Here is a 27,826-nt window from a genome sequence, read left to right as displayed (position 1 = left end):
CTGCAGTTCTAAATGGCCTCTTTTTGTGTATGAATGAAGAAAAAACATCTACTCAATGGATATTTTAATTTTGTTATTTTGTGTATGTATATGTATAAATACTCATACGCACATACACACATGTTCTATTTCTTCCTGCAAAATTTATTCCCCAGATAATTTTATAATTTTATAACCAGTTTCTCACCTTGAATGCTACTATCGAATGTGTTTGTTTTTCTTTAGTTGTGACATGTTAGAACATATTGTGACCTCAGGACCTAGTTTTTCTGCATATCCAAATGGTACTTGGCTCTTTTACAAAGAGTGTTGGGGAGGGGTTGACTTGGAGAGTTTTTTCAAACTAGTCTAGAATATAAGCTTACACAGTAGCTGATCAGTGAAGGGTATTCATAGCAGACTGTGTTACTTCAATCCCTTTGGGGTTCAGTCATGCTACAGAGGGAATCACATCTCACCAACGGGCCATCTGTCCTTTGAGGTGGAAATTGAGGGAGAGAAGAAAGCAGAAGGAAATCACACTGTGTTGCGAGAGTTTGGAGCAGAGACTCCTAAAAACCTTTTAGTCAGCTAGTCTTGCAACACTGATTTGAATATTGTAAGACTTAGTGGGAGATAATCCAGAAGTGTAAGAAGATTGTCAATTCTCAAGGAAAAAAATGAAAGGCTTACTAATTGGTGAACTAAGAGACTTAGACTTAAGAGTACATTAATCATGCATAGCATATGCTAAGGGTCCAGGGAGTAAGCGACCACTGGGTAAGTGACATGAGTTCAGGGGAGGGAAATCTCCCACAGACTGCAATAGTCAGGGGGAGCTCTTTGACCAGACAGGTCCTGAGCTGTCCCTTCAAGAATAAGTGCATTTCAGTGAATGTTAACAAAGAGGGGTGAGCATACCAGAGAGCCCAGCATGGCTGTGGAGGAGAAGACCAGGGAAGAGGTTTGGCACGATGTGTTCGGAAAGTGGAGAGGAGAATCTGTTGGATTTGTTGAGTGATTCATCACATTTCCTAACTCAGTTATCAGTCCAGCACTGAGCTTAAAGTAGTATGGTATAGACAATATAGTGTCAATTTTAAAAATATTCATTTCAGAGTAAGTGAGACCTACATTTGGCTGTTAGGCAAATTGGTTAACCTCTCTGACACTTTTTATCCCTTCGTAGTGAGGAAAAAAAATCTGTATTTCTTGGGATTGTCATGATATCCACAAGGAATGGCAGGACTGTGTCTGTGCTGTTTCCTAGTACATCTCTACCCCTTATGTAGAGGTTGTCATGTGCGAGGCACTTGCTAATGTCTGTTGAAGAAATGAGCAAGGCCTTCTAGCCTCATGACCAGGAAACTCTGGCTGTTATGGAGGTGGTTGTTTTTCATCAAACAAACACAATAGGATATAAGTATGTTTGAGAAATGCTGTATTTAAGAGAAGGATAAAGTAGATTTCTTTACTGGGAGACTCAGAGTCTTTCACATGCAGATTTGCTTTTCAAATCTCTAAGAGGTGCATATGGAGTGAGGGCTAGCCAAACAGATATGGTCATGAGCCTTTTATTGCCACACTTCTTATAGGATGGTCACTCTATGGAATATACAGGTAGGTAGGACCTTAGAGAAATCCTTCCCAAATTAAGTGCCTGGAGTTCACTGATGAAAATATCAGTGCTTGCAATAAAACGAGGTGGGGTGAGGGGAAAATGGCGTTTGGCTTTCTGTGAATTGGGCTGGACGAGAAAAGATGCTCATCAGTCAGTTACAACATGGAGCCAGCTAGTCTTGCTGACTGAGCATGCCCAGGATGGCTGCTGAATAGGAATTAAACCCTAGAAACCCTTCAGGGTTAGGCAGCTGGACAAGTGAATGGGGACTGATGTACCGTGGCTGAGAGAAAAGCACTCTCGGTCTGGAACATCTCTGGTGGGTCTTCTCCCCAAAAAGGTTAAGACAAATGATATTGTTTTAAAGAAAGAATCCCTCCTATCCACCACTACCTGCCAAAGGTATCCCTGGAGGTGAAGGAATAAGTGAAAAGTTAGAGTCCTCTATAAGAAAGAGGTAATTAAGAAGGCACAGTGGGATGGATGCCTGAGTGGCTCAGTTGGTTAAGTGTCCAACTCTTGATTTCGGCTCGGGTCATGATCTCACAATTCGTGAGGTTGAGCCCTGCATAGGGCTCTGCCCTGACAGTGCGGAGCCTGCTGGGGGCTCTCTCTCTCTCTCTCCCTCTCTCTCTCTCTCCTGTCTTGATCACATGCTCTCTCTCTTTCAAAATAAATAAATAAGCATTGGAAAAAAAAAGAAGGCTCAGTGGGGAAAAGGTCCAAAGAAAAGCTGAAGATAGAGAACTTTGGGTACCCAGAGACTGCACACATAAAAACACAATCCACCTGACAGAATGAGGGAACCCTATGTTGGCAGGTAACAAAGAACGGGCCATAGTTGACTTCGTGTAACACTGACTATTGGCCTCCCCTGGCAACCTGAGATCCTGGGCCCCCAGCTCCAGAAGCTGGAAGAGGGCAGCGTCTGCAAACATTTCAGCAGCAAAGAAGTAAGAGAAATGTGGGAGGCAGTTACAAGCATCACATGAGTATTTTGGGGTAACTGCCAAAATTGTGCCAAGGGAGTCCTGAACCCAGGCCTGAACTGTGTCCCTGAGGCTGACATTGGCAGACACTCGTGCCTCACCCCTAGAATCCCAGGACCTAGTACCCAGCCCAGGGGCTCAGACATTTTGTTTTGTTTTATTTTGTTCTGTTTTTCAGATCTACAGAGAGGTATACTTAACAAATTTTTAAGATAGCCAGAGTATGCAAAATGATGATTTGATATACCCATACATTGTGAAAGGATTATTCCCCCCATCAAGTTAATTAACAAATCTATCACCTCATATATTTATCTTTCTTCTTCTTCTTCTTCTTCTTCTTCTTCTTCTTCTTCTTCTTCTTCTTCTGGTGAGAACATTTAAGTTCTACTGTCTTAGCAAGCTTCAATTATACAGTATATTGCTATCAACTGTAGTCACTGTGTCATACATTAGATCCTCAGACCCTATTCATTTCATAACTGAAAGTTTGTATTGATTATCAACCTCTTCTTATATTTTCCATCCCCTGGCAACCACATTTCCACTCTCTGTTTCGATAAGTTCAACTGGTTTTTTTTTTTTTTCAATATATTTTTTTTTTTTTGTAGGTAAGTGATAACATATAGTATTTGTCTTTCTCTCTCTGGCTTATTTCCCTTAGCATAATGCTCTCAGCTACATCCATGTTGCTGCAAATGACAGAGTTTCATTCTCTTTAATTTTTTTTAATGTTTATTTATTTTTGAGAGAGAGAGACAGAGAGACAGAGCATAAATGGGGGAGGGGCAGAGAGAGAGGGGGACACAGAATCTGAAACAGGCTCCAGGCTCTGAGCTGTCAGCCCAGAGCCAGATGCGGGGCTTGAACTCAGCTGTGAGATCATGACCTGAGCTGAAGTCGGATGCTTAACCAACTGAGCCACCCAGGCATCCCCAGAATTTCATTGTATTTAAAGCCTGAATAATAATATATATTATATATATGCATATATATAATATATATACACATATACATTATATATATATATATATATATACACACACACACACACACACACACACATATATATTTGTATATATGATTTGTTTCTTCAAGGTTATGGTTTTGTTTCCTTTGGATATATACCGAGAAGTGGGATTGCTGGATCGTATAGTATCGCTATTTTTAATATTTTGAGGAACTTCCATACTGTTTTCCACAGTGGCTGCACCAATCTACATTCCCTCCAACAGTCCGTGAGGGTTTTCTCGTCTCCACATCCTCACCAGCATTTGTTATTTCTTGTCTTTTTGATAATGGACATCCTGACAGGGGTGAGGAGATATCTCATGCAGGTTTTGATTTGCATTTCCCTGATAATTAGTGATGTCGAGCACTTTTTCATGTACCTATGGGCCATTTGTATGTCTTCTTTAGAAAATATCTGTTCAGGTCCCTTGCTTATTTTTAAATTGGGCTATTTGGCTTTCTTGCTATCGAGTTGTATGAGGTCCTTGTATATTTTGAATGTTAACCCCTTACCAGATACGTGGTTTGCAAATATTTTCTCCCATTCCATACGTTGCCTTTTCATTTTGCTGATGGTTTCCTTTGCTGACCACTTTTCAGCTTGATGTAGTTCCAACTTGTTTACTTTTGTGTTCGTTGCTAGGCATTTTTTAAAATGTTTATTTATTTTTGAGAGAGAGAGAGAGAGAGAGAGAAAGCACAAGCGGGAGAGGACCAAGGAGAGAAGGGAACAGAGGATCCGAAGCGGGCTCTGTGATGACAGCAGAGAGCCCTGTCATAGGACTCGAACTCAAGATCCAAAAGATCATGAAGTGAGCCAAAGTCGGATGCTCAACCGACTGAGCCACTGCAGGGCCTTTGTTGTTCAGCGTTTTAAAGGGAGCCTCCAAATCGAAGGCTCAGAACAAAGCTCACACGTCTAAAAATCTTACCCAAAGCCAGCTTCCCCCTTTGTTAGTTAGGTCCCACTTTTAAGAGCTTGATAAGTTTTTTTTTTTTTTTTTTTAATTTTTTTTTTTCAACGCTTTTTATTTATTTTTTGGGACAGAGAGAGACAGAGCATGAACGGGGGAGGGGCAGAGAGAGAGGGAGACACAGAATCGGAAACAGGCTCCAGGCTCCGAGCCATCAGCCCAGGGCCTGACGCGGGCTCCAGGCTCCGAGCCATCAGCCCAGGGCCTGACGCGGGGCTCGAACTCACGGGCCGTGAGATCGTGACCTGGCTGAAGTCGGACGCTTAACCGACTGCGCCACCCAGGCGCCCCAAGAGCTTGATAAGTTTTAAACACTGTGTTTAGTGGCCCTTGCTTTCTAAGCCTACAATACTTGATAAGCAAAGCAAAACAGATGTCATTCAGGAGGCTTAGTTCTTATTAGGTGGTTGACTGATGAACTTGTTTCATAAACAATTTATAAAGTGCCTACTTCAGGAGCTACCCTGCGCAAAGCATAATGCTAAGCCTTTAGCAGGGCTAAGACAGAATAGATAAGGTGAGATTCTGGGCCAGGAGGACTATGAGACTCGCTTTCAGACCTGCTACCCTGTAAGGCTGAGGACATTCCCTCCCAGTCAGTGTGAAGTAAAGGGGTATGTAGTCCGACTCTGTGCTCCCAAACTGTGGTCCACACACCTTCTGCTCTGTGAACTGATAAGAAGAGAAAATATTTAGAATTTTGTATGCCACTCTGACCTTGCTATGACATTTTATTGTATTTTATAAAACCATCAGTGAACAGAGGATTGGGGGAGGAGGGAAGCCCTGATCCTTCACCACAGACCATTTGAGAACCACTGCCCTACCCTGCATGTCCCAAGCCTCTCTGGGCTTTAGTTGCCACATGCGGTCGCATTTGCACACAAACTCGTGTGTTCCTGGTTCTTTGTCCCTTGGCATTTGCAAAGGTCCCTCCCTCCCCACAACGTCCGTGAAGCCTGCAGGTCTGGGGTCCTCTGGAAATGTTTCACGTTTGTTCAAGAACCCACTTCTTCCCCAGATGCCCACGGATGGACACTCCATTGAACACACACAGCCACAGGCAAGCCAGGGTGCGTCTGTCGCCCCCAGGGGAGGGCACTGTCTCTTGTTCTCTCGGCCCACATAGCCAGCTCCCCCGTCCTGCACTCCGAGCCACGCACACTGCTATTGCCTTTTACCCATGGGGATCAATAAGCTGTGCAGGACCAGGCGGGGACTGGGGAGGAATGTTTCCCTCCTTCATCTCCAGCCCTAGTGGCCCTTAAATAGATTTAAGGATCTATTTCACATCCTTAAATAGATGCCTTCGGGATCATGAGCCCCTCACAGCACAATTTCCAGTTAGAGCTGGCCAGTCCCGTGTGTCTTCCAGAATTTTCAGGGCTCTTTAAGGATCATTTTGTTATCTGGCAGCCTTCATAGGCTTCATACTTAAATGCCTGCTTTCATCTTCACTTAGGTTCCACGAAACCCCTTTCATCCGGTGACCTGAGAGCTGTGACCAATGATGCGGACAGCACAGGAAACAGAACTGTAACTTTTACGGTTATAAGTTCCCCTAGACTTGGGAGGTTGGTGCGAGTAAGTTCTGACAACAGCACAGAGGAGGTTTCCGTGTTTACGCAGACTCTGGTGAGTCCTGACATCCATGCAGCTGGGCAGGGCTGGGTGGCTGTGCAGGGTGGCCCCTGGCTCGCCTTCACCCTGTCAGGCCAAGCTCACGTGCCCCTTTGCCCAGGCAGTTACGCATTTCAGCCGTGCTGGTTTTCGATACCAGACATTTAGTAGTAGCACAGGATGACACAATTGTCCGAAAACGCTAAGCAAATTCAAACTCCGTGTCTAACACATAAAAAGGAATCCTTTTATCACGAAGACAGATTTTAAAGGAAGCCCAAAGCAGAGGAGCGGGAATAACTCCTGCAGGACACGTCTGGGTAACATTTATATTTAATGCGTAAAATTATCAACGTTATTTAGTATTGTATTGTTAGATGTGTATATATAAATCTGTATTTAATCTGTGGCCAGAACCATCTGTTTCAAACTTCACTAGCACTTTACCACCACCACCATCCACGTACCTTTTTATTTAAATGGATAAGCTTTCTTGAATATGATTCTTGCATGCTGTTCACCCTTCTTTTTCCATTCTTTTATTTTTCAACTTTTTTTTTTTTTTTAAATTTATTTTTGGGACAGAGAGAGACAGAGCATGAACGGGGGAGGGGCAGAGAGAGAGGGAGACAGAGAATCTGAAACAGGCTCCAGGCTCCGAGCCATCAGCCCAGAGCCTGACGCGGGGCTCGAACTCACAGACCGCAAGATCGTGACCTGGCTGAAGTCGGACGCTTAACCGACTGCGCCACCCAGGCGCCCCACTTTTTCCATTCTTAAACAGTGGGTACGCGGATTCGATAGCTGATTTGGCTGGAGCGTTACGTGACTAGGAAATTTTAAAAAATCTGAAGTCATGTTTAGGAGAAATAGCAAGAGTGTCCACCTTTAACCTTAGAGCCATTTCTCTCCAATGTGATATAGGAGAATTGAATCTGGCTTTTGCCTTGTAATTGCCTTTGTCCGGGGTGCATGGAAGGGAGCAGATCATGAGGCAGTGCAATCTCTGAATGTAGCACTGAAAAGAGGAAGTATAAATTCTCTAGTTTACAAATGCACTCTGGAGGAAGAAAAAAAGGGTTAGGATGAACGCTGCGGTGTGTGGGGAGCTTAACGCATGAACACTTGCCCAGGGTCAGTTTGCATTTTAAATAATGACAGGAATGATATCAGTCCTATAAAGATGCCTTGGCTCTTGCCCTCGTTCTTTAAAAAACAAAACAAAACAAAACAAAATTAAAAAACCCTTTTTTACGGTGATCATGCCAAGCATTAACTTCCGCTGGTTTTCACTGCAAATACACAATCTTTTAGCTGAATGTGGTCTAACTAGGCTTTCGTGAATATGTAGCCAGGATCCACTAGGTTATGCTGCGGTAACAACTCTCAAATGTCATGACTGACAGTAACAAAAGTTGATTTCACGCTTATGCTGTATATGGGCTGCGAGGTGCCTACAGGTCTGCTGTGCACCTCTCCTTTATTCCAGGACCCAAGGGGAGGGGGCAGCCCCTCTCTTGGACACTGCTGTATTTGCGGCAGAGGAAAAAGAAGTGACACTAGAAACACACAATGACTCTTAAAGTTTGTGCTCAGGTATGCCAGGTATCACTTCTGCTCACATGTCGTTGACGAAAGAGTCACACGAACAAGCCTGATGTCCACAGGGTGAGGAAGGACGGTCCTCTCACAGAGAGCAGACCCTGGATAATTGGAAAATGACAGAACACTCTACCATAGGGGGCTAGCCTGGTAATCTGAAAGCTGTTTATGATACATTTTCCTATGAAAACAAACCACTTTCATAATCCAACACCATTATAAACAGGAATTAAAACCCCAGCCTAGTTAAAAGGCTTGAGGGCAGGCAATAAAAGTCTTGATTGATTAAAATCCAATTATTATAAGGTTTTATTTTTCCTCTCATTATTCCTTCCTCTTTAAGAACCAAGAGGCAAGTGTCAAAACATATTAGCAGTGGCAGGTGTTGCCTGGGGCAAGTGAGGTGTTAGATTGGGGCTCAGGGCTATAAGGGCCCTGCCAAGGGGTGTCCGGGACCAGAGACCTTGGGCCCAACTGTTGGTCTTTGCTGTGGGCACAGGGCAGGCTCATCTGGAAGCACAGCCTGGGCCGTGCCACAAGTCAGGCATGCTGAGAGAGGACTTTCATTGTTCTTGAATGGACCAGATGTGTGGCTCTTCTCAACATACAAGGCCTTTTCCTCTCCAAGCCAAGCACCCACCGTGCCAGCAGCCCGTCCTAGTGCTTTTGACTCAGAGGACAAAGGCAAGCTCCCTTTATTGTATACAAGGCCCCAGATTGTGCATCAAGTCTTGGGGCGCCTGGGTGGCGCAGTCGGTTAAGCGTCCGACTTCAGCCAGGTCACGATCTCGCGATCCGTGAGTTCGAGCCCCGCGTCAGGCTCTGGGCTGATGGCTCGGCTCGGAGCCTGGAGCCTGTTTCTGATTCTGTGTCTCCCTCTCTCTCTGCCCCTCCCCCGTTCATGCTCTGTCTCTCTCTGTCCCAAAAATAAATAAAAAACGTTGAAAAAAAAAAAAAAAAAAAAAAATAAAGTGGTATGTCTGTATTGTAAAAAAAAAAACAGGGTACCATCAATAAATTCAATACAACTGGCGTTAATCTGAAGACATTCAATTCTGTTTAGCTTGTGTGTTCAAAAATGTACAGTTTTATTTGTGACTTGGGAAGAGGAACACACTTAGTATTTATCTTCCTAGCTTTCCCATTTCTAGATCCTCTCTCCTTTTTCACATGCAAATGGAATGTAAATCGTTTCCTAAAATCTGCAATTTTATGGCCTCTGTTGAATAGGATACTGCTAGAGACTCTGGGCCATTTTATCATGGCTCAGATTTACTACCCAGCAGCTCCAGAACAATTTGAGGTATAAAAGAAGGGGCAGAGGCAGGCTTTGGAGGTGATGAAGATAATCAAAACCTTTTCTCTGGAATTACTTAATGAAGACATTTTTCAAGCACGTATTACGTGCTTTGATTAGCCCTCTTCAGTTTAGTTGGTGAAAAGAGACATGACTCAGGCAGGAATCAAGTTCAATTGTAAAGGGAGTTTGGAACTATGCAGCCATGTTCATGTAAGCAAATGGCTTTGATTGCTTTCTGGCATTCTGTACCAGTTTTTCTAACTTCAAATTTTCAAATTTCAGTTAGCCAATAACCTGCTAAGTGTCTAATTGGGAGAATGTTTTAGGCAGTTATGTTTGAGTTCTCTTTCACACCTTTACCTTAAAGGACTAAATTGTTTCCAGCCCTGTACCACTCTCAGCTGGGGAGGCAAAGCCACCGTATCAGTGTGCACATAAAACCCACATCCTTTCTTGTTTTTTTGATGGATAAACAAAAATGACCATTTTAATCAGTGACTCTGGATGGCTTTAGCTTGTGAAAGAAATCTAGACACTCCATGATGCTTAATATCATACTTGATCACAATAATTGTAGGCATACATTTGTTACGTTATAGCTCAAAATATTTTCTTATCCCAGAATAAGCTCACCATTGTTTTCAAACCATACCACGTCAACCTACCAAGATAATCAAGTAACACTCTTGTTTTTTGCGGTACTATCACATCCGCCTAAATGGGAAAAGCTAAATCACAGAACTTGTGCTGAAAATCTTATATCCTGAAGAATTAAACATACACTGAGAACGTGAATCATCAAATTTTTGTGAAATGGAAACTTTTTACGTTTGTAGACATTTAGTGTTCATTTCAAAGAATGTGTGAACAAAGTATGAATCGAATTCTTTAAGGCACTAGTCTTTTCCAAGGAGAGCACAGGGCTAATTGAGTGATTTTCATTCTGGTGCTTGCTTAGATAATTTGAAATCATTAAAAAGCAAAGTGTTCTGGTTTTGAGGTTTTTAATGTCTGGCCTTTTTTCTTTTCCATAAAGCCAGGAATTGCATCTTAGCCATTGTGCTCTTGTGGCAGGATGGTCATCCATCGTTGTCTCTGCTGCGGCAACACAAACACAGCCTTCCAGGGCCACGCTTAGCAAACAATACAATGGATTCTGTGTTGTGAATTTTGTCCAATTACCTCTTCTTCCAGAGTCTCAGTCTGTTGCTCAAGATAACGCTCACATTTTAAGAAATTGCAAGCACATTTCCCGTGGGATAGAAATTAATTTATCACAACTTAATGGCGAACACAGTGGGATCGCTGAACTTTGGCCCTGTAGTTTTCTGAGCAGAGAAGGATCAGTGTCTTTGTGTTAATGATCACTCTGGCCTCCCTGTCCCTACTTTCCTGAGGTCTCTTCAGTAGCAAGCTCCATGGTAACTAGACCCAGTAGTCATTTTGGGCACTTCCCACCAGTGTTTTGTTTTAGTAATTTGGATTTTGCCATTACAAGTCACTGGATTATGTGTCGCCATATTTTCTACGTGTAGAAATACTGCATTGTCACTTACCTACTCATTGTTCAAACTGGAAATTGGCTCATGGGTCCTGGCCCGGTAGCTTCGAATAACCAAAAATGTTTCTTGTTCTTAGAACTGTTGGTTCTTTCTCTGAAAAAGCAGATAGAGCTAATATCCATTTAAATGAGAGCGGTTTATCTTTTCTCCTTGTATTAATTTCCTACGGCTGCTATAATAAATTGCCACAAACTTGGTGGCTTGAAATGGCAGAAATGTGTTATCTCATAGTTTTGGAGACCAGAAGTCGGGACTCCATTTCACTGGGCTGAAGTCAAGGTGTCAGCATGTTGTTTCTCCCTCTGGAGGCTCTGAGGGGGAATTCCTTCCTTGCCTTTGAAAGCTTCTGGTAGCTGCCAGTATTTCTTGGTTTGTAGCTTCATCATTCCAGTCTCTGCTTCCACCGTCGCTTTCCTTTCTCCTCTTTTGTCTGTGGCAAATACCCCTCAGCCTCCCTCTTGTACAGATGTATGTGATTGCAGTTACCTGGATAATCCAGGGTAATTTCCAGTCTCGGGATCCTTAATGACATCTGCAAAGTGTTTGTCAAAGAAGGTAATCTTCACAAGTTCAAGGGATTTGGCTCTGATATTGGCCTACTACATTATTTAGCGTACTACATACACTTCTCTACAAAAAAGCAAGATGTCCCATACTACCTTCTATTTCTTCCGAATGAATTGATCACCTTTTCTACAATCTTGTTTGGTAGTTTAATTAAAGGTTTCCATGCTTTTAATGGCATAAAGCCCACGAAAGTCAATGTTTACTTCCATATAATGTGGATTTGGACCTTTCTGCCAGGGAGGGCTATAGATGGCTATATTGTTAGGCTCCTTGAAAACCTTGTTGATGTGGCATTTTTATGGAAATTGGCTCAGTCATGGAGGGGGCATGGGTAATTATTTGGACTTGGTTTTCAGTTGCCCATTTCTAGCTGGAGAGTTCCAGATATCACCATTTAGGAACTTAGGTCTCCTAAAAATGCCTCTTCTATCCATTCTCATTGAGGATAATCCCTTCTGGGACTTAACCCAGTTCCACTTTTTTTTAGCATGATGCCTGGGGTGCACCCTCTAAGCTGTGACTCCCTGGGCTGCCCCAGACTTGTGACCTCTTCTGGGAACCGTGAGCCCTGCATACCCAGCTGGTCTCTACACACGTGATGGTGCCAGCCCTGGTAAAATTAATAAAGGGCACAGAAAGAAGAGTCATTTATCTGAGCTCATCCTTCAGGAGCACAGGACCTTGTTGTCATCCAAACCTTAGCATATAGGACTTTTTGGTTAGCCCAAATGAAATCTTAGAGGCTTTACCATTCTGAATTGTTTGGCTTTCTACAGTCTCCTTTCTCCATGAACATCTGCCCAAGATAGAGACTTTTTGGACATTTCTGTTTCCCTTGCTTCTTCTGGACAACAATTGTCCTATCTAGAGACTTGGACCTTTAACAAAGCCATCGTGTCGTGGAGAATCAAGTGAGTGGACTGTATGTGACCCTTTCTCCCTCCCCCCTTTCCCAGCTGACTCTAAGACAGTATGGTTACTCTCTTCTCCAGTGGGAATTTCGAAGCTGTGATTGACTTTTAGGCCCTACTGTGGGAAAGATTAGTGTAAAAGGCTTATGCTGTGATTTTCTTATCAGGACCATAGGGAGCCACATTTACAAAGACCCTCGGAATGAAGAGATGCTCCAGAGTGCTCTAACCTGCCTTTGGCTGAGTTTGACAGTGTTATTCTCTTAACAGTCCTATCCGCGTGTACTTTTGTGGACCTACAGAATGTGCACACTATTTTAGGGGAAGAATGATCAGATTCTATATATCAGAGTGCTCCCACTTCACCCCTGGGTTCATCCAAGACACTCTTAATAACCCTTAGCTCTCTGCCTTCAGGTTTCAAAAGCTTACCTTTAAGAAAATAGATGTCTGCCAGTCACCTTGGGGCCAGAAAGGGATTGCCTTCAACCTTGAACCAGGTGGAAACTCATTCCCACCTTCCTCCCTCTAAGGTCCTGTGAGAAAGTTTGTCCCTGATATACAATGGCAGTGGCATAAAAGAACTGAAATACAGTTTTTCTTTAACTTGCCTTTTGTAATAAATACAGTATATAGAATGAGCTATTTGTTTGGATTCTTACAAGCTCTAGCCCATAGTGGTTTTCTCGTCTTACACATACCTACCAGCTGACTTTTTACATTACTAAACTCCTTGAAGTTGGAGCGCATATCTTACAAATTTCTTGGTTGCCTAGAATCTCACTGAGCTTCCCATGGTGAAGGAGCAGGACAGTGGAAAAAGTATGAATTCCAGAGTCACGTGGGACTGGATGAAAAACTGGCCTCTCCCACTTATTGGCTATGGGTGAATTATTTAAATGTTCTGAACCTCGGGGTGTTTTAAAATCTGTCAAATGGGTATAATGAGGCCCCTAACACAAAACTAAATAAAATGAGTTATACAATATACCTTGCAGAGTGCCTGGCACGTATGTAGGGCTCAGTAAAAGTTAGGTACTCTTTGTGTTTTTGTTGAATAAATGGTTAAGAAATGTCTTGGATCGCCTTATTTCTACTGCTTCCTGATATAAACATATACTTTATAATTAAATTTTGTAAAGCACTTGTTAAGTAGCTTGTTCATTTAACAAATGTTTTTTGAAATGTCAAGTATACAATGGTGAACTGATACTTATTTACAAAGCAACTGGAAGTAAACTTCTGGAGCCTGTGCCAAAATCCAGCCTAAAACTTTCTTTGTTTTATGAGAGAAAATTTATTTTATTAGGTATGTTTTAGAAATTTCTAATTATTGAATATTTTCATGCCATGACTCTTTTTAAAAAAATAAGTCTAATCTTTCATCTTAACCAGAATCCTCTGATGTCCTTGTGAGGAGGTGATTATTGAGGACTTAGATGCTTTATTGAAAGACCCAGAAATGCCCAGGGCATGTGGCAAAAGACTAATTAAGTTAAATGTATATTTACAAGTGAGATATTAGTCCGTATTTTAATGCAGCAATGGAGGCTCAGAGAGATTAAATGACCTGCCCAAAGACACAGAGCTGAAATTGGGTAGCATTTATATTGGAATGTAGGCCTGACCAACCCAGGGTTCAAATTCTATTACACTCCTCTGCTTCCATTTTTATATCAGTGGGTGTCCTTTTCCTCCTGGGAGGAAGAAGAGTCATAATTCAGGCAGTTGGAGCCAAAGAGGCCCCAGTAAAGTGATCTAGGAGAAAGGGCTCTTATCTGTAAACATGGAGATATGGCTTCTGGTCTCAGCTCTCTTCCCAGTTAGGCTGGTGATTACGGGGGGAGATGGAGAGAAGTTCCCTAAATTTCCAACCTTTCTGAGGTTCTCAGCAGCCTCTCAGCTGTAAAATTTAACCCATCATAGAAAAGTCAGGAGGGCCCCTGGCCAAATCTATCTCTTTGGCCTCTGACAAATGTTTTTCTTTGTGGTTCTGTAGTCATCAAGGATATGAAATCCAGAAGGTTTAGGTCTCGGAGATCCAATCGTTGCCATCACATTATCACTTCAAATAAAAAGCACTACTCGGGTCTAGGATTTTGACTTATGTATTCACCCACTTACAGGTTAGGTAGGAGTACAGCCTTGTTAAAGTATTAGAGAAATGGACACAGTTGGAGGTGGGGGGTCGGTGTATTGGGATAGGAAACCACCATTTCTTGATGTCAGAGTGCCCAAGGCATTTGAAGGTTGTCCTCACTCCCCCGTTCTGCACACACTTAGTCATCAGAGAACAGAAACTATTGGTCTCTAACTGAAGTTGATATAGTAGAATACTATGGGATTTACTTTTTTAGATTTTTTCATTGTTATTTGGAAATAATTTCAAACTTACAGAACAATTGGAAAAGAGTACAAAAATTCCAGTATACTCTTCACTCATATTCCCTGAATGTTAACTTTTAACTATCTGCTTTATCATTCCCTCTCCACACACACACACACACACACACACACACACACACACACACACTTCTGAAATTTTAAGAGCCAGTTGCAGACATGACATACCTTTACCTCTTTTTTTAAGTTTATTTATTTATTTTGAGAGAGACAGAGAGAGGGAGCACATGTAGGAGAGGCCGAGAGAGAAGGAGAGAGAGAGAAAATCCCAAGCAGGTTCCACACTGTCAGTGCAGAGCCCCCATGCCGGGCTCGAACCCACGAACCATGAGATCATGACCTGAGCCCAAACCAAGAGTTGGTCCCTTCACTGACTGAGCCCCCCAGGTGCTCCTGAGGTACATTTACCTCTAAATACCTCGGTGTATATTTCCTAAAAACAAGGCCTCTCTCGTGTAACCACAGTATAATTTCAAAATCATGAAATTATCGTTGATACAGTGTTATTACATAATCTATAGACCTTATTCAAATTTCACAAGTTGTTTCAGCGAATGTCCTCTAGAAAAAAGAGTACCATAGACTATCTTAGAAAAAAAATCCACAGCGTAAAACATAGCATTTAGTCGTCAGGTATCCTTGGTCTGCTTTACTCAGAGACCATTCTGCAGTCCTGCTGACTTTTGTGACATTGCCAGTTTTTGAGGAAAACAGACCAGTTATTTGTAGAATGTTCCTTGGTTTGGTTTTATTGAATGTTTCCTCACAGTCAGATTCAGGTTGTGTGCTTTGGCGGGAATTGGCACGAGAGATGCTGAGTTTGTTCCTGCTTCATGTCAGGAGACACTGATGCTCATTTGGTCCTGTCACTGATGGTCTTTCATCAGTCTTTTAGCAGTTTTTCTGGTTTCTCCACTGAGAAGTTACTATTTTCATTTTTATAATTAAGTATCTCGTGAGGGAATACTTTGGAACTGTTTAAATCCCCTGTTTCTCATCGCAACTTAGCTTACTAGTTTAAGCAACCATTTAGGATTCTCACCTGTGAAACATTTATTACTGTGGTGATTGCCAAATGGTGATTTTTCTCATTCGAATTTTCCTTCTGCATTTACTAGTTGGAATTCTATAAAATGGAATTTCTTTTTTAATGCTTATTGTTTTGAGAGAGAGAAGAGAGAGTGGGGCGGTGGCAGGGAGAGAATCACAAGCAGGCCCCTCACTGTCAGTGCAGAGCCCGACACAGGGCTCAATCTCACAAACCATGAGATCATGACCTGAGCTAAAAATCAAGAGTCAGACAGTTAACCAACGGAGCCACTCAGGTGCCCCTACAAAATTGAATTTCTAATGGCATTCCAGAAGGACTCCACCTGTAAAAGAGAAAGTATCTGGGCTAATCTAAATCCATGGGAAATAAAAACCTCCCTGCTCCTCTCCCCCTAATCTTAGAGCCCAGGTATTCAGCTAAGTGGCTTATCTCTCTATATTTAATACAGCAGAAATTTGCAGAGCTGTTGGAAGCTGTTCCTAAGGCCACTTTGGGGTAACAAAATTCCTAATCCTGTCTGAGATCCTTCTCTCCTCAAGTTTACCTTACACCTTTTTTCCCCATAAAGTCTTGTTCTTCTCCCTTTTCCAGCTCTCCCCCATCACACACACACACACACACACACACACACACACACCCCTTAGAATCTGATTCTTAAAGCTCACTGTCTTCTAAATATTAAAGACTCTAAGTTACACACACACACTTACTCCCTTTTACTTCTAGCTCAGACTTTCAGTTATCTGCTGCCCTGTCTTGAAGCTCAGACACTCAAGCTGATCTAATTTAATTCTGTCACTCTCCAGCATAGAATAAGTCAATAAGTTATTCACAATTTCTCACTTTTTGAATGACTTTTCAAAAACAGAACTACAGCCAACCTCTCCTCCAGTAGTCTTCCAAAGTATACAGCCTCCTCTCCAATTACTTCCCTCAAATTTCTGACCTTCATCTCAACTGTTCCCATCTATAAGAACCATTCTTCCCCTGGGACAATCATTCCTCATCCTGTAGACATCAGAAGACCCTTAGATTATTCCAATAACTTATTATATATTTTTCAGAGAAGTTAACTTTTACTTAAACCAGAGAAGTGAAAGATAAGATCAACTAGCCTCCAAGAATTTTTTTCTTCCTGGTCAATAGACTGTGTTACTTTTAATATTAAGGAGCTAGATGTCTCTTTCCTTGTAATATTACACATCTCTCAAGCAGAATGGGAAACTTTAGGAACCATTCTCCAGTCCAAAATCCATGGCATAGTCACCTGTGAATGAATACATTTATGATGAATATTTTGTTATAAATCTTAAGCTGATAATAGAAATAGTAGAACTGCTAAATAAAACTGACTTGTTTCCCAGAAACTTCTAAGGAAAAACTCCAATTTTTCATGAGTAACCTTGCTTCTTTATGAGAAACAATACTTTCTTCTCCTTGTTTAAAATCCCTAAATGACTGCACTTCCTTGTCTTATCCATGAATAGGAAAGGAATGAGAAACTCGCCAACAGGTTTTGGCCACTGTGGAAACAGGAAGCTTATATTCCATGGAAACTCATAGACCCAAAGCCTTTCTAGAACTCTGGTTCTAGGTACGTCCATTGTGTCAGCATTGAGCCACAGCAATACACAGCCAGACTCCTGTTAATTAATACAGTATTTCCAAATACTGACTGATGAAATGCTCTGTAAATTATGGGATAATGTATGCTAGGCACTGCTGACATGGACATAAATACCTTGGAAAAACCTACCTCTAAGTTCAGATATTATAGAAGGCAGGTCAGAAAAAAAAAAGATGTGACCTATCGGAATGAAAGGGTTAACCATTTTATCTCTAGTCTTCCTTTCTGTGATTAGAGTTTTAGAACTTTCAGTCACTGTTGTTGGAGGAAGGACTACCCACATGCTATCTGAACAACCAAACCCTGGGTAGAGCCTATCTCCATCAGCTGGGCCACAAAGGACATTGATAGGCAACAGGCATTAGAGACTTAGATGAAAATATTGAAAAATACCTTAAGCAAGGTGGGAAAATTTGAACATCAATAAGAATAACAATTGCAATAGAATGAAATACATCATACATTAAAATTCATGAGTTTATAATGATCTCAAAACAAAACAAACGTTTATTATTGGATATTGGAATCAGGGAGCTCATTTTTCTAAAAATCAGTATAAAGGGAAAGAATCAAGTATTTATCCTGTCTTTCCTACATATACTGCAGCATAGCATCAGTGTAGCCGAATAGCTGATGAGGGAAAATTCTTTTTAGAAGACTTTCAGGTAAGAATGAAGAAGGAATGTTTAAAATATCATTGCCTTGCCACTGCAAAAATCAGGTGTTTATACAATCATATCACTGACTCTGTAAAATTATCACATGATCAGGCTGGTGGAGAACTTTAAAAGAGATGGATCAACCTGGAAGCATTTGAATTCACCGATTAATCTTAACATATCCAAAAGAGAAGCAACCCAAAATTATTTTGTCTTGCAATGAGATGCACAGAAAATATACAATACAACCTGTAAAACATTCTTAACAAAAACTTGAATCTGATTCTTATTACACTTCTAGATTTAATTACTAGTATGTTGGAAATGTAGGAGACAGAGGAACATGTTAAACAACACCATTGGGATGCAAGCAACAAAATCCAGAATGTAGGAAACTCTATAAGACAGATGACCCAATTACTTTAACAAATAAATTACAAGCAAAAAAATTAGAGAAGGGGAACCTATAGACTAAGAGATGCCTCTGAGAAGCATCAAACAAATGTGATGTGTGGACTTTTAAGGATCCTGACTCAAAGCAACTATGTAAAAAAAAGTCATGTAGTAGATCATCAGAGATATTTTAACACTAATTGGATAGTTGATGATATTAAGTATTTATTGGTAATATTTAGATGTGATATGGGGCACCTGGGTGGCTCAGTTGGTTGAGCATCTGACTTCGGCTCAGGTCACGATCTCACAGTTTGTGGGTTTGAGCCCTGCATCAGGCTCTGTGCTGACAGCTTGCTCAGAGACTGCAGATTGCTTCAGATTCTGTGTCTTCTTCTCTCTCTCTCTCTGCCCCTCCCCTGCTCATGCTCTGTCTCTCTCTGTCTCTCAAAAATAAATAAATGTTCAAAAAATTTTTTTAAAAAGATGTGATAATGGTATTGTGATTATGTTTTTTAAAAGAGTCGTTTTGTCAATATTTGCTACAACATTTACAGATAAAATGGTGTTTGAGATTGGCTTCAAAATAAGCTGTTGGGCAGAATATGAGTAATATTATATAAAACAAGATTGGTTATGAGTTGATAGTTTTTTAAACTATCATACAGGCAAGTGAAGGTTTATTATATACTTTCTATAATATAAATACCATAGCCTAAGTCATCTCGAAATCAACGTGCTTTTTTTTCTTTGATAAATAAACTATTTTTGTAATAGAAGAGCTATGTTTGACAAATAGGTTACCATATGGTTAAGTGAAAACACATATGTTTGCAGATATGTGCCGTAATTTAAGCATGAGAATGAACCCTGAAAAGACATGTATGTATCTCCTTCAGTTAGGATACATGTTAGTATCAGTATAATACTGATCCCTGAAGCCAGGGGCTGATTTTTTCTTCCTGTCTTGACAGGTCAGTGAACGACTGATATTATATCAGCATGTGGACCATGAGAACACTGGCTGGACTGCAGAAGACTCTTTCACATTCACGACATCCTCCCCACCAGCAGCTCTAGGCCCTGAGGAGTTTCGTATTACTATATCATATGAAATTACTGAACCTGGTCGGCATAGTCGTCTGCTTGCAAATACAGGTAAAGGCACCAAAAGATATGGTCAGTGTCTTATTTGTAATTATTAAAGTTGGGACAATTTGGAAATAAGTAATTCTCTTGTTAATTAGAAATGCCATGATATCATAGCAATGCCATGACATCAACCTTTGAAAGAAAACATATATAGTTATAAAAATTTATTTCTTTATGCGTGCTCTTTCTCTGGTCCTCTTCTCTTTCCTCTCATAAGCTTTAATAGTTGTAGTTGGGGGGAAGATTGAAAATTAGTTCTAAAGAATTTTATTTGGACCTGCAAATGGGGACTTTACCATGCCTATGACTAAAAACTGTCCATAGAAAATGAAAATAACAAATAGGGCAAGTTCCTGAAAGGAAAGGGGTATTGAAAGCTGCACCTGTTTCCATGGCAAGAGAAAGTCCAGTAGTAGGTAAGTGAGGAAATTAACATTATATAAGTGAATCTCAAGATTTCAGAACTCTCTTGCTTGTAATGTTGACTTAATAGTTTGGGTGTGTGTACTTAAAATTTAATTTATATGCCTTGGGTAACAAGTTCACTGTGCAACCAAGGCATTTTGAATAATCCACTGGAATAAGGAAATCTGAGAGTGAAAGTGCTTTGCAGCTGTCATCTTAAAGTTCTATACTATTTTTTTTTAAGTTTTAGTTATTTATTAGAGAGAGGCAGAGTGAGCGGGGAAGGGGAAGACAGAGAGGGAGAGAGAATCCCAAGCTGGCTCTGTGCTGCCAGCACAGAGCCCAGTGTGGAGCTCAAACCCACAAAACCATGAGATTATGACCTGAGCTGAAACCAAGAGTCCGATGCTTAACCGATTGAACCACCCAGGTGCCCCTGTCATTTGAAAGTTCTAATGAAATACCACTTTGTTCTTTATATTTTCACAGGAGCTGCTGTCAAGGAGGGAGACAAAGTTCTCATTGGCCAATCTAATTTAGATGCTTCCAACCTCTTGCTGAAATTACCCAAATCACAGCGATCTTCCTATGAGATCTGGTTCCAGGTTATATCTCTTCCTCACCATGGAACCCTTATGGTTGGAGAGAGGAATATTACCAAAGGAAAACCCAATTTCTCCCAGTATATAGTTAATAAATTTGGAATCATATACCTTCACGATGACTCTGAATCACTGGCTGATAATTTTACCTTTGCCGCTTGGCCAAATCAAAAGAGTAAGTCTGCCACCAAGCCAAAGGCTGACTTCCTTGAAGAGATGTTTAACATCACCATCTCTCCTGTTAATGACCAGGCACCAGCATTAAAGACAAAGGGGCTTCGGTTGAAAGTTCTACAGGGCAACAGGTTAGTTGTGGGACCTGAAAATCTGAGAGTGGAAGATCTAGACAGTCCTCCAGAGGAGATCAGATATATGATCATCCGTAATCCTAATAATGGCTTTTTGGCACTGGCTCACCATCCAGACATACCTGTTCACCATTTCACACAGGCCGACATTGACAACTCTAGGGTTTTATTCATTCAAGATGGAAGCCCATCCTCAGGTGTGTTTTACTTTAGTGTGACCGATGGTCAACACCGCCCACTCTATAAGCTCTTCCACCTGGATGTCATCCCCATCTCCATCACCCTTGTGAACCTCACTGACCTACTTCTCCCACAAGGCCAGACAATAGTTCCTATCACCAATACTCATCTGTCAGCAATGACCAATGGGAGAAGCCCCCAAATCACTTACAAGATGACATGGCCCCTCCAACATGGGCATCTGCTCATTGAAAACCAGGTGGTCATCAGCTTTGGGCAGGAGGATCTACATTCAGGAAGACTCTCTTACCATATGACAAATCTCACTGCCTCTGGGGACCAGCTACATTTCTCACTGTTTACACCAGAAAGCAACCTTACAGGACAAACACTGAGCATCAGAGTGCAGCCTCTACTGCGGGTTATGTCAAACTTGACCATTGCCAACAGAGTGGTTTATCAGCTGAGAAGAAAAGACCTTGATGCTACTGAGCTTGCTAATAGGACTAAGAGTGATCCCCAATTTGAAGTGACAGAACCCCCTGTCCATGGAAGACTTGTACGAAGAGTGGGCCGGGGCACTGAAATGGAAAACGCTACTCTATTCACTCAGAGGGACATTGACCAAGGATTGTTAATGCTGAATCCACATGCCAACTTAACAGGCATCAATATGGTGAATGACTCCTTCACTTTCCTGCTCAGGGCAGACCATGTACAGCCAGCAATAGGTTATCTCCCCTTCACCATAGTGCCACCTGACCCCTTACTCTTGCAAACATTTATCCCTGATGTTTCTTTACTAGTCACTTCCAATAACCTTGTGACTTCAGATTTCTCTCAGGAAAAGCTTGTGGTTTCCTCAGGACCCACAGTACAGGCAGAAACTTTAGGGAAGCTGACTCAGGCCGGGCAGCAGCAAGCAGATCCCTGGGGACGACACCATGGTCAAGAGCCTACAATGGACAGCAGAGCCTCTCTAACTAGGATCATTTGGCCACCAAACACCACTGACGCCAGTCCTCAGGCACCCACCCAACCCAGGGAGAGCAATTATCCTGTGATAGTCATTGTACCCTCAGCTGTGGTGGTCTTCCTGCTGATAGTAACTGCCGTGACCTTGTGTATCCGGATGCTGGGCCGGAGGGCAGAAAAGGCAAAACCTCTTATCAAGCCCCTGACCAATCTGGAAACTACAACCCCAAGTCCTAGGCCAGAAAGGAGCATAGCTGTTCCCACTGTCACAGTGACACCCCTTCTAAAAAGCTCCAGCAGTCCCCCAGTCAGTCTTTGCAGGGACCCACTAAGTGGGCAAATGGCTTCTCCAGCTACTGAGCCAGTGGAGAAATGTGCTCCTTGGGAGACATGGATGAATCTGGATCCTGACATGGTCAAGCTCTGCCGACAAACCAACCCAACACTGAAGCACAACCAGTATTGGGTGTAGACTGAGGGCTCTTGTTCCTGAGTGACCACTGGGATCCCAGTACTGGGATAGGTACTGGGATCCAAAGGCAAAGGAATGCTGGGTGAATCAACTGAGAAAAGCTTGGCCGTGACAGTCACTCAGTGCTCAGTTATGGTCCCATGGTTAGATGTTGGCAAGTGTTTATTGTAACGCATACAACACTCTTCTGATGGGCTCTCCACAATGAGCTTTGTGTGCTCTCTTCTGGACCTGACTCTGAGTATAAGGTTGTGTCAGTATTTAAGCCCTTTACCAAAGTGCTACCAAACATGCTGGCCTAACTGGGAACAGCAGTATTAACTTGGGTGCTAGAGTTAATGGAGGAAGCCTTTGCATATTTTTCACTGAGGATTCACTCACTCTGAGTGAGTCAGCAAGGAAATGCAGGAACTGTTTCAGCAAGTAGAAAAGATAATTTAACAAATCAGCAAGTTTGTTTCTAGTGTATTTCTATAATGTATTTTCCTCCTTGGAGCCCGTAGGTTTGACTTCTTGTGCAGGAAATGCCTTGGTGCTCTGGATAGTAGGACAGCTTGACTCCCTTTGAAGTATTCACTGAGCATATTGTGTTTCATCGAGAAGATTTATCTATTCTGACTTGTAAAGCCAAGTCTGTAGTACAAATATGATTTGAAGCCCTAAAGAATAGAAAAGGCTGTTAAACGCATTTGTGATGACTCGATTTGGCTTAACATCATGATGAATTGAAATAATGGCAAATTTGTACCTGACTTGTCTGGTTGAGCCTACCATTGGCTCAACTGATTCAAACCTGTTTCGATAACTATAAAATGAAGATATCAGTACTTGTATTAGTTACGAATGCTTTAGGTTGCAAATCACAGGACATTAGCTATGAGTCGTTTAGATTGGAGATTGGCAAACTTTATTCGTGCAGTACCACATGGTAAAGAGCTTAGACTTTGCGGGCCATGTATGGCTGTTTATTTTTAACAACCTTCATTTTCTTAACAAAGTTTTAAAAAGGTAGAAACAATTCTTAGTTCTTGCCTTTGACCCACAAATCAGTTTGCCAACTATTGATTTGGCTAAGCAATAAAAGTCTTGCAACTACCAAGTAGCCTGAGGTGGACATTCCAAGGCTGGTTCAACAGTCCAAAGATGTCATCAAGTACTGAAACTCTTTTGTTCTTTCTTCTCTACCTTCCTCAAGCTGTTGGAATTCTGTTTTTCATTTTTGTTTTTGTTTTTGTTTTTTGGCTTAGTTCCTCGTGATTGTGAGGTACCTGCTAATGCTCTAAGCAGTACAGTCACGTTCAAAGGCAGACATTCTAGTGGGAAAAAAACAGATATGGCAAAAAGACTTTTTCTTAGGATCTTATTTATTATTATTATTATTATTATTATTTTAATCCTGTAAGGGTAGGCCTTCCCAAACATCTTCCCCCTTTTATGTCTCAGTCTAGAACTGAGCAATGGGATTCCCATCTCTGGAACAACCATTTGGCCAAGAAATGGAATTCTTCTGACTGACGATCTTTCCTGGGGCTGGGAGAGGATTCTGCCATGTCAGAGATCAGTGGATGACCCCATCATGTAATTAGGGGAGGCTGGAGGATGGAAATTAGTTAAACAGTGAATAAGATCTATTAAAGTACTCTTCAAATATGAAATACTTGGGAAATAAGCATTTTGATCTTTCAAATGGATATCTACTTTAGTATCTCTTTTTCATATTTTAATGATTTTCTTAAAGCCAGCAACTAGTGAGTCTAGAGTGGAAGGAACAACTTCTCCTGGTGGGGGCATTTGGCAGTGTCTGGAGACATTTTTGGTTTTCACAACAGGTGCTGTTGGCATCCATTGAGTGCAAACCAAAGATGCTGCCAGATATCCAACACTGCATAGGACAGCCCCCCAAAAGAGTTACCTGATCCAAAATTTCAACAATGCCAACATTGAGAAACCCTGGTTAAAACCACAATGAAGAGTTTTCTTGTCTACCTGATGAAGGATTAATAAACCCATTACCAAATGTAAGCAGCAACTATATTCTAAAAACAGAATAAAAGGGTGAAAATTCTATTGTACGGTTGAAACTCTGCTTGGCAAATTTTTTTTAAAGAGGATGTATTTAAAAACAAAGCTTGAGGGCAGATTCATTCCTTCATATTCCTTGATAAAAGAAAAAGATTTTATCCTGTATTAACAGTTGGAACACATCGGGAGGGAAAAAAAATCGATATTTACAAAGGTAAAGATGAGATCAAAGTGTTCCCCAAAATCTAATGGCCTCAGATGTGTTCCATGTGGACAAGAACTTTTTCTCATCCTTTCCCTTTTCTGCTTCTCTGGGTTGCTTTTCTGTCCCAACCCAATTTTAACGTCTCTCTGTGGAAACAGACTTCATAATCTACAGACCAAATGGAAGCACAGCATATTTGGACCTAGAGATAACTAATCATGTCTTAGATCTCTGGTTCCAATGCTGGTGCTAAAGAAATCTTACCTACTCTTCTTCCTAAAGTGATTCCCTCCACTCTTTCCGTATTATTGAATTATATGTAGCCCCTTTCAAGTGTTTTTGGACTTGATCCCCTTAGAAAGGAGGACTGAGAGTCTTAACCCAAGGTTGGTTTGATCACTATGCAACTCAGAATTATTCTTTTTTTTTCTTTTTCCTTTTTTTCAATTTAAATCCAAGTTAGCTAACATATAATATAATAATGTTTTCAGTAATAGAATTTAGTGACTCATCACTTACATATAACACCCAGTGCTCATCCCAACAAGTGTCCTCCTTAATGTCCCTTGCCCATTTAGCTTGTTCTAAGGAGCCAGGTGCTCAGAAGGAACAGAATGGCAGTATGTGCTTGAGCTTGTACACAGAAAGGGAAGGCTGAGGAACATCTTTGCATCCAGTTAAGCGGGTTTTCTTTTCTCTCGGCTGGGCAAGGAGACTGCCCATTCTTTGTGGAAGAGCCAGATGTAGTTGGCTCCATGACCATGTTGGCCTCTTCCTTGCTTCAGCCATGAGATCTGTGAAGCTTATCAGCCTGACCAAACAAAAAAATATGATTTCCCCTCCCTTTTCCTGTTAACTCTGTAACTTCATAAAAATAAAATTAGAATAAAATTAGCGTCTGTATTGGAATTAAATAGACACAGATGCTTTCAAATGAGAATTCACAGTGTCTGTGAGCGTGCCTGCTAAAGCAAGACCATCAGTGTGAGGTACAGATGTCAAGACTCAGTAATTAATAGAGTAATTAATATAGAGCTTGAAAAGTTTTCCAGAGCATCTAGAATAGTCTTCTGATTTGCAGATGGATTCAATTTTTAAAAATGCCTAACATTTGGTGCTGGCTCAAATAAAAAATGAAATAAAAAGTTTTGGCAAATTCTTGTTTAGTGTTGAAAATTAGTTTTGGAAATTGAAAATCAGTTTGAAATGGTTTCTCCCATACAAAGAGCTACAACTGCACGTCATAATGAATTCGCCACCTCTTGACAAATGACTGGGGAATGAATAAGGGGACACCAAAAGTTAATGTCAGAATAATTGCTGATTCTTGCTTAACAGGAGGTATTTTTTTGGGTGGGCTGGGAGTGGAGGGTCTAACATTGTTCCATATCTGGAGGCATTGGCAAATTCTAATCTTTCAGGGATCCTGCTCAAACACCTGGGTGCACTTCCTTAGAGTCTTGCATTAGGTAGATTGAGACAGGTGCTGTTCTTACTGTCTGGTTTTTCGGATTTCTGGGGCTGTTAGACACGGAGGGTGAATAATAGGTAAGTATCAGATGACACTCCCTGAATTTGACAATGGGACTGTGCTACACACCTACATCTTTCAGAAGCATTGTAATTAATGAGTTTGAGGTTGGCCATGTGTAGGGAGACATATAGGGTTGAAAGTGGGCATGGAACCCACTGTGGGGCATGCCCAGTGATGGAGCCCTTGGCTAAGGTGCTCAAGAACACCACTGTCTGTTTGGCAAACACTTAGAAAGGGCTGCCTTTTCATAATGATTGGCAAACATTTATAAGGCACCTACTGTCTGTGAGACACCAAATACTAGACACTTCCCCTAGATGCAGATGCGAGATGTTGTCCTGAAAGGATCTTTCTGGTTTGTTTCCTCTGATAGGTTCTTCCAGAATCACACAAGGAGTGACAGGAGAGAAGGTATGGAAAAAAGGACAAAGAGAAATAGAGGTTCAGAAAGGGCTTCATCTTTTCACTTGAAAACTCAGTGGTGTAGTGAGAATGAGGGACCTCACTGGCCCACCCACCTCCACTTCCGCCCACCTGTCCCTCAAGGTGCCCCTCATGTTCCCATCGAGGCCTACAGAGTGAGACACTACAGAGTGGTTAGATCTAGACTCTGCCTCTGTTTTGGATCCTGGCTCTCTGCTTCCAAGCAGTGTGGCTTTGAGTAATGTATTCAATCTCACTGAATTTCAATTTTTTAGACAACAATTTCTTCCTCTAAACCTACCTCTTTGGGTTTTGTTAAGATTTAGTGATGTTAATATCATTATCATCATCATCATCATCACCACCTCCATACAGAATTTTCAGTGCATCAGGCACTATACTAACTGCTACAAAAACTTTTTCTTACCTGCACTTTTAATGCATTTTAAAAGAACTAATACATTAGGCCACTTCAGTAAACGAGAGGCTCATATTCTACCCAAAGCAGTACATGGAATTGAAGCAGTATGTGGTAATGGAATTTCAGGTGGGCGGTTTAAGGATAGGTGATGTGTTTTTCAGAAGGGGAGCTTCCTACATGCTCCACTGGGCAGGCACTGCTTTCCCCTTTGTCCTTGGATGGAGTCTTGGCAAGAAAATGGATGAAAGAAAGAACACATCAGGAACATTTGTAAAATCAGGGATTTTAATGGTTCTCTATCTTGTGGGGGCTGCTGAACTGTTGATGAAATATTCTGCTTTGTTCCCTTCCTTTCCAAACCGGATCAAATCCCTACATCAGCCAGGGCTTTGATTTGAAACCTTTACCCCTTCTCCCACTTCCCATCCCATTATTCCCAAGCATTCACAGGCTACTACTTTTCTTTTCTCTTTTCAAATCTTAATTATCTATTTTGAGGGGGAAGGCAGAGAGAGAGGGAGAGGGAGAAGCCCAAACAGCCTCTGCACTGCCAGCACAGAGCCCAACATGGGGCTTGATCTCACACACTGTGAGATCATGAGCTAAGCCAAAATCAAGATTCCCACACTCAACTGACTGAGCCAATGAAGAACCCTAGTAATTTTCTTTTTAAGTCCAGGATTAGCAAAGGACTGCCACTTAAAAAAAATACCATAACTTTACCAAAATAAAAAGTGCTGTTTACCATCACCATAATTTCATTTCTTAAGGACAAACTCTTATAATAAAGAACTTTGGGGGGAAAAACAAGCAACTTTATGCAAAATTCTCTCCTTTGTCCAGATTTGACCACGGCCT

At 41.5% G+C, this 27,826-nt stretch overlaps 1 protein-coding gene across 4 annotated transcripts in view; it reads left to right on the top strand.

Annotated features, from left to right (window-relative positions):
- The window catches only part of LOC131505832 (chondroitin sulfate proteoglycan 4-like), a 69,867-nt gene extending 44,121 nt beyond the window's left edge, over positions 1-25,746 (top strand). For all 4 annotated transcript variants that reach the window (XM_058719560.1, XM_058719557.1, XM_058719559.1 and 1 more), the window contains 3 exons: positions 6,037-6,209; positions 19,244-19,427; positions 20,316-25,746. In XM_058719560.1, coding sequence (XP_058575543.1) covers positions 6,037-6,209; positions 19,244-19,427; positions 20,316-22,363 — 2,405 coding nt within the window. In that variant the 3' untranslated portion in view covers positions 22,364-25,746. The remainder of the gene's footprint in view (positions 1-6,036; positions 6,210-19,243; positions 19,428-20,315) is intronic.
- Positions 25,747-27,826: the final 2,080 nt, after the last annotated feature.

Source organism: Neofelis nebulosa, chromosome 1 (assembly GCF_028018385.1).
Source record: "Neofelis nebulosa isolate mNeoNeb1 chromosome 1, mNeoNeb1.pri, whole genome shotgun sequence".
NCBI lineage: Eukaryota > Metazoa > Chordata > Mammalia > Carnivora > Felidae > Neofelis > Neofelis nebulosa.
Note: the sequence above shows the minus strand (reverse complement) of the source record. Positions and strands in the feature narration are given on the sequence as shown.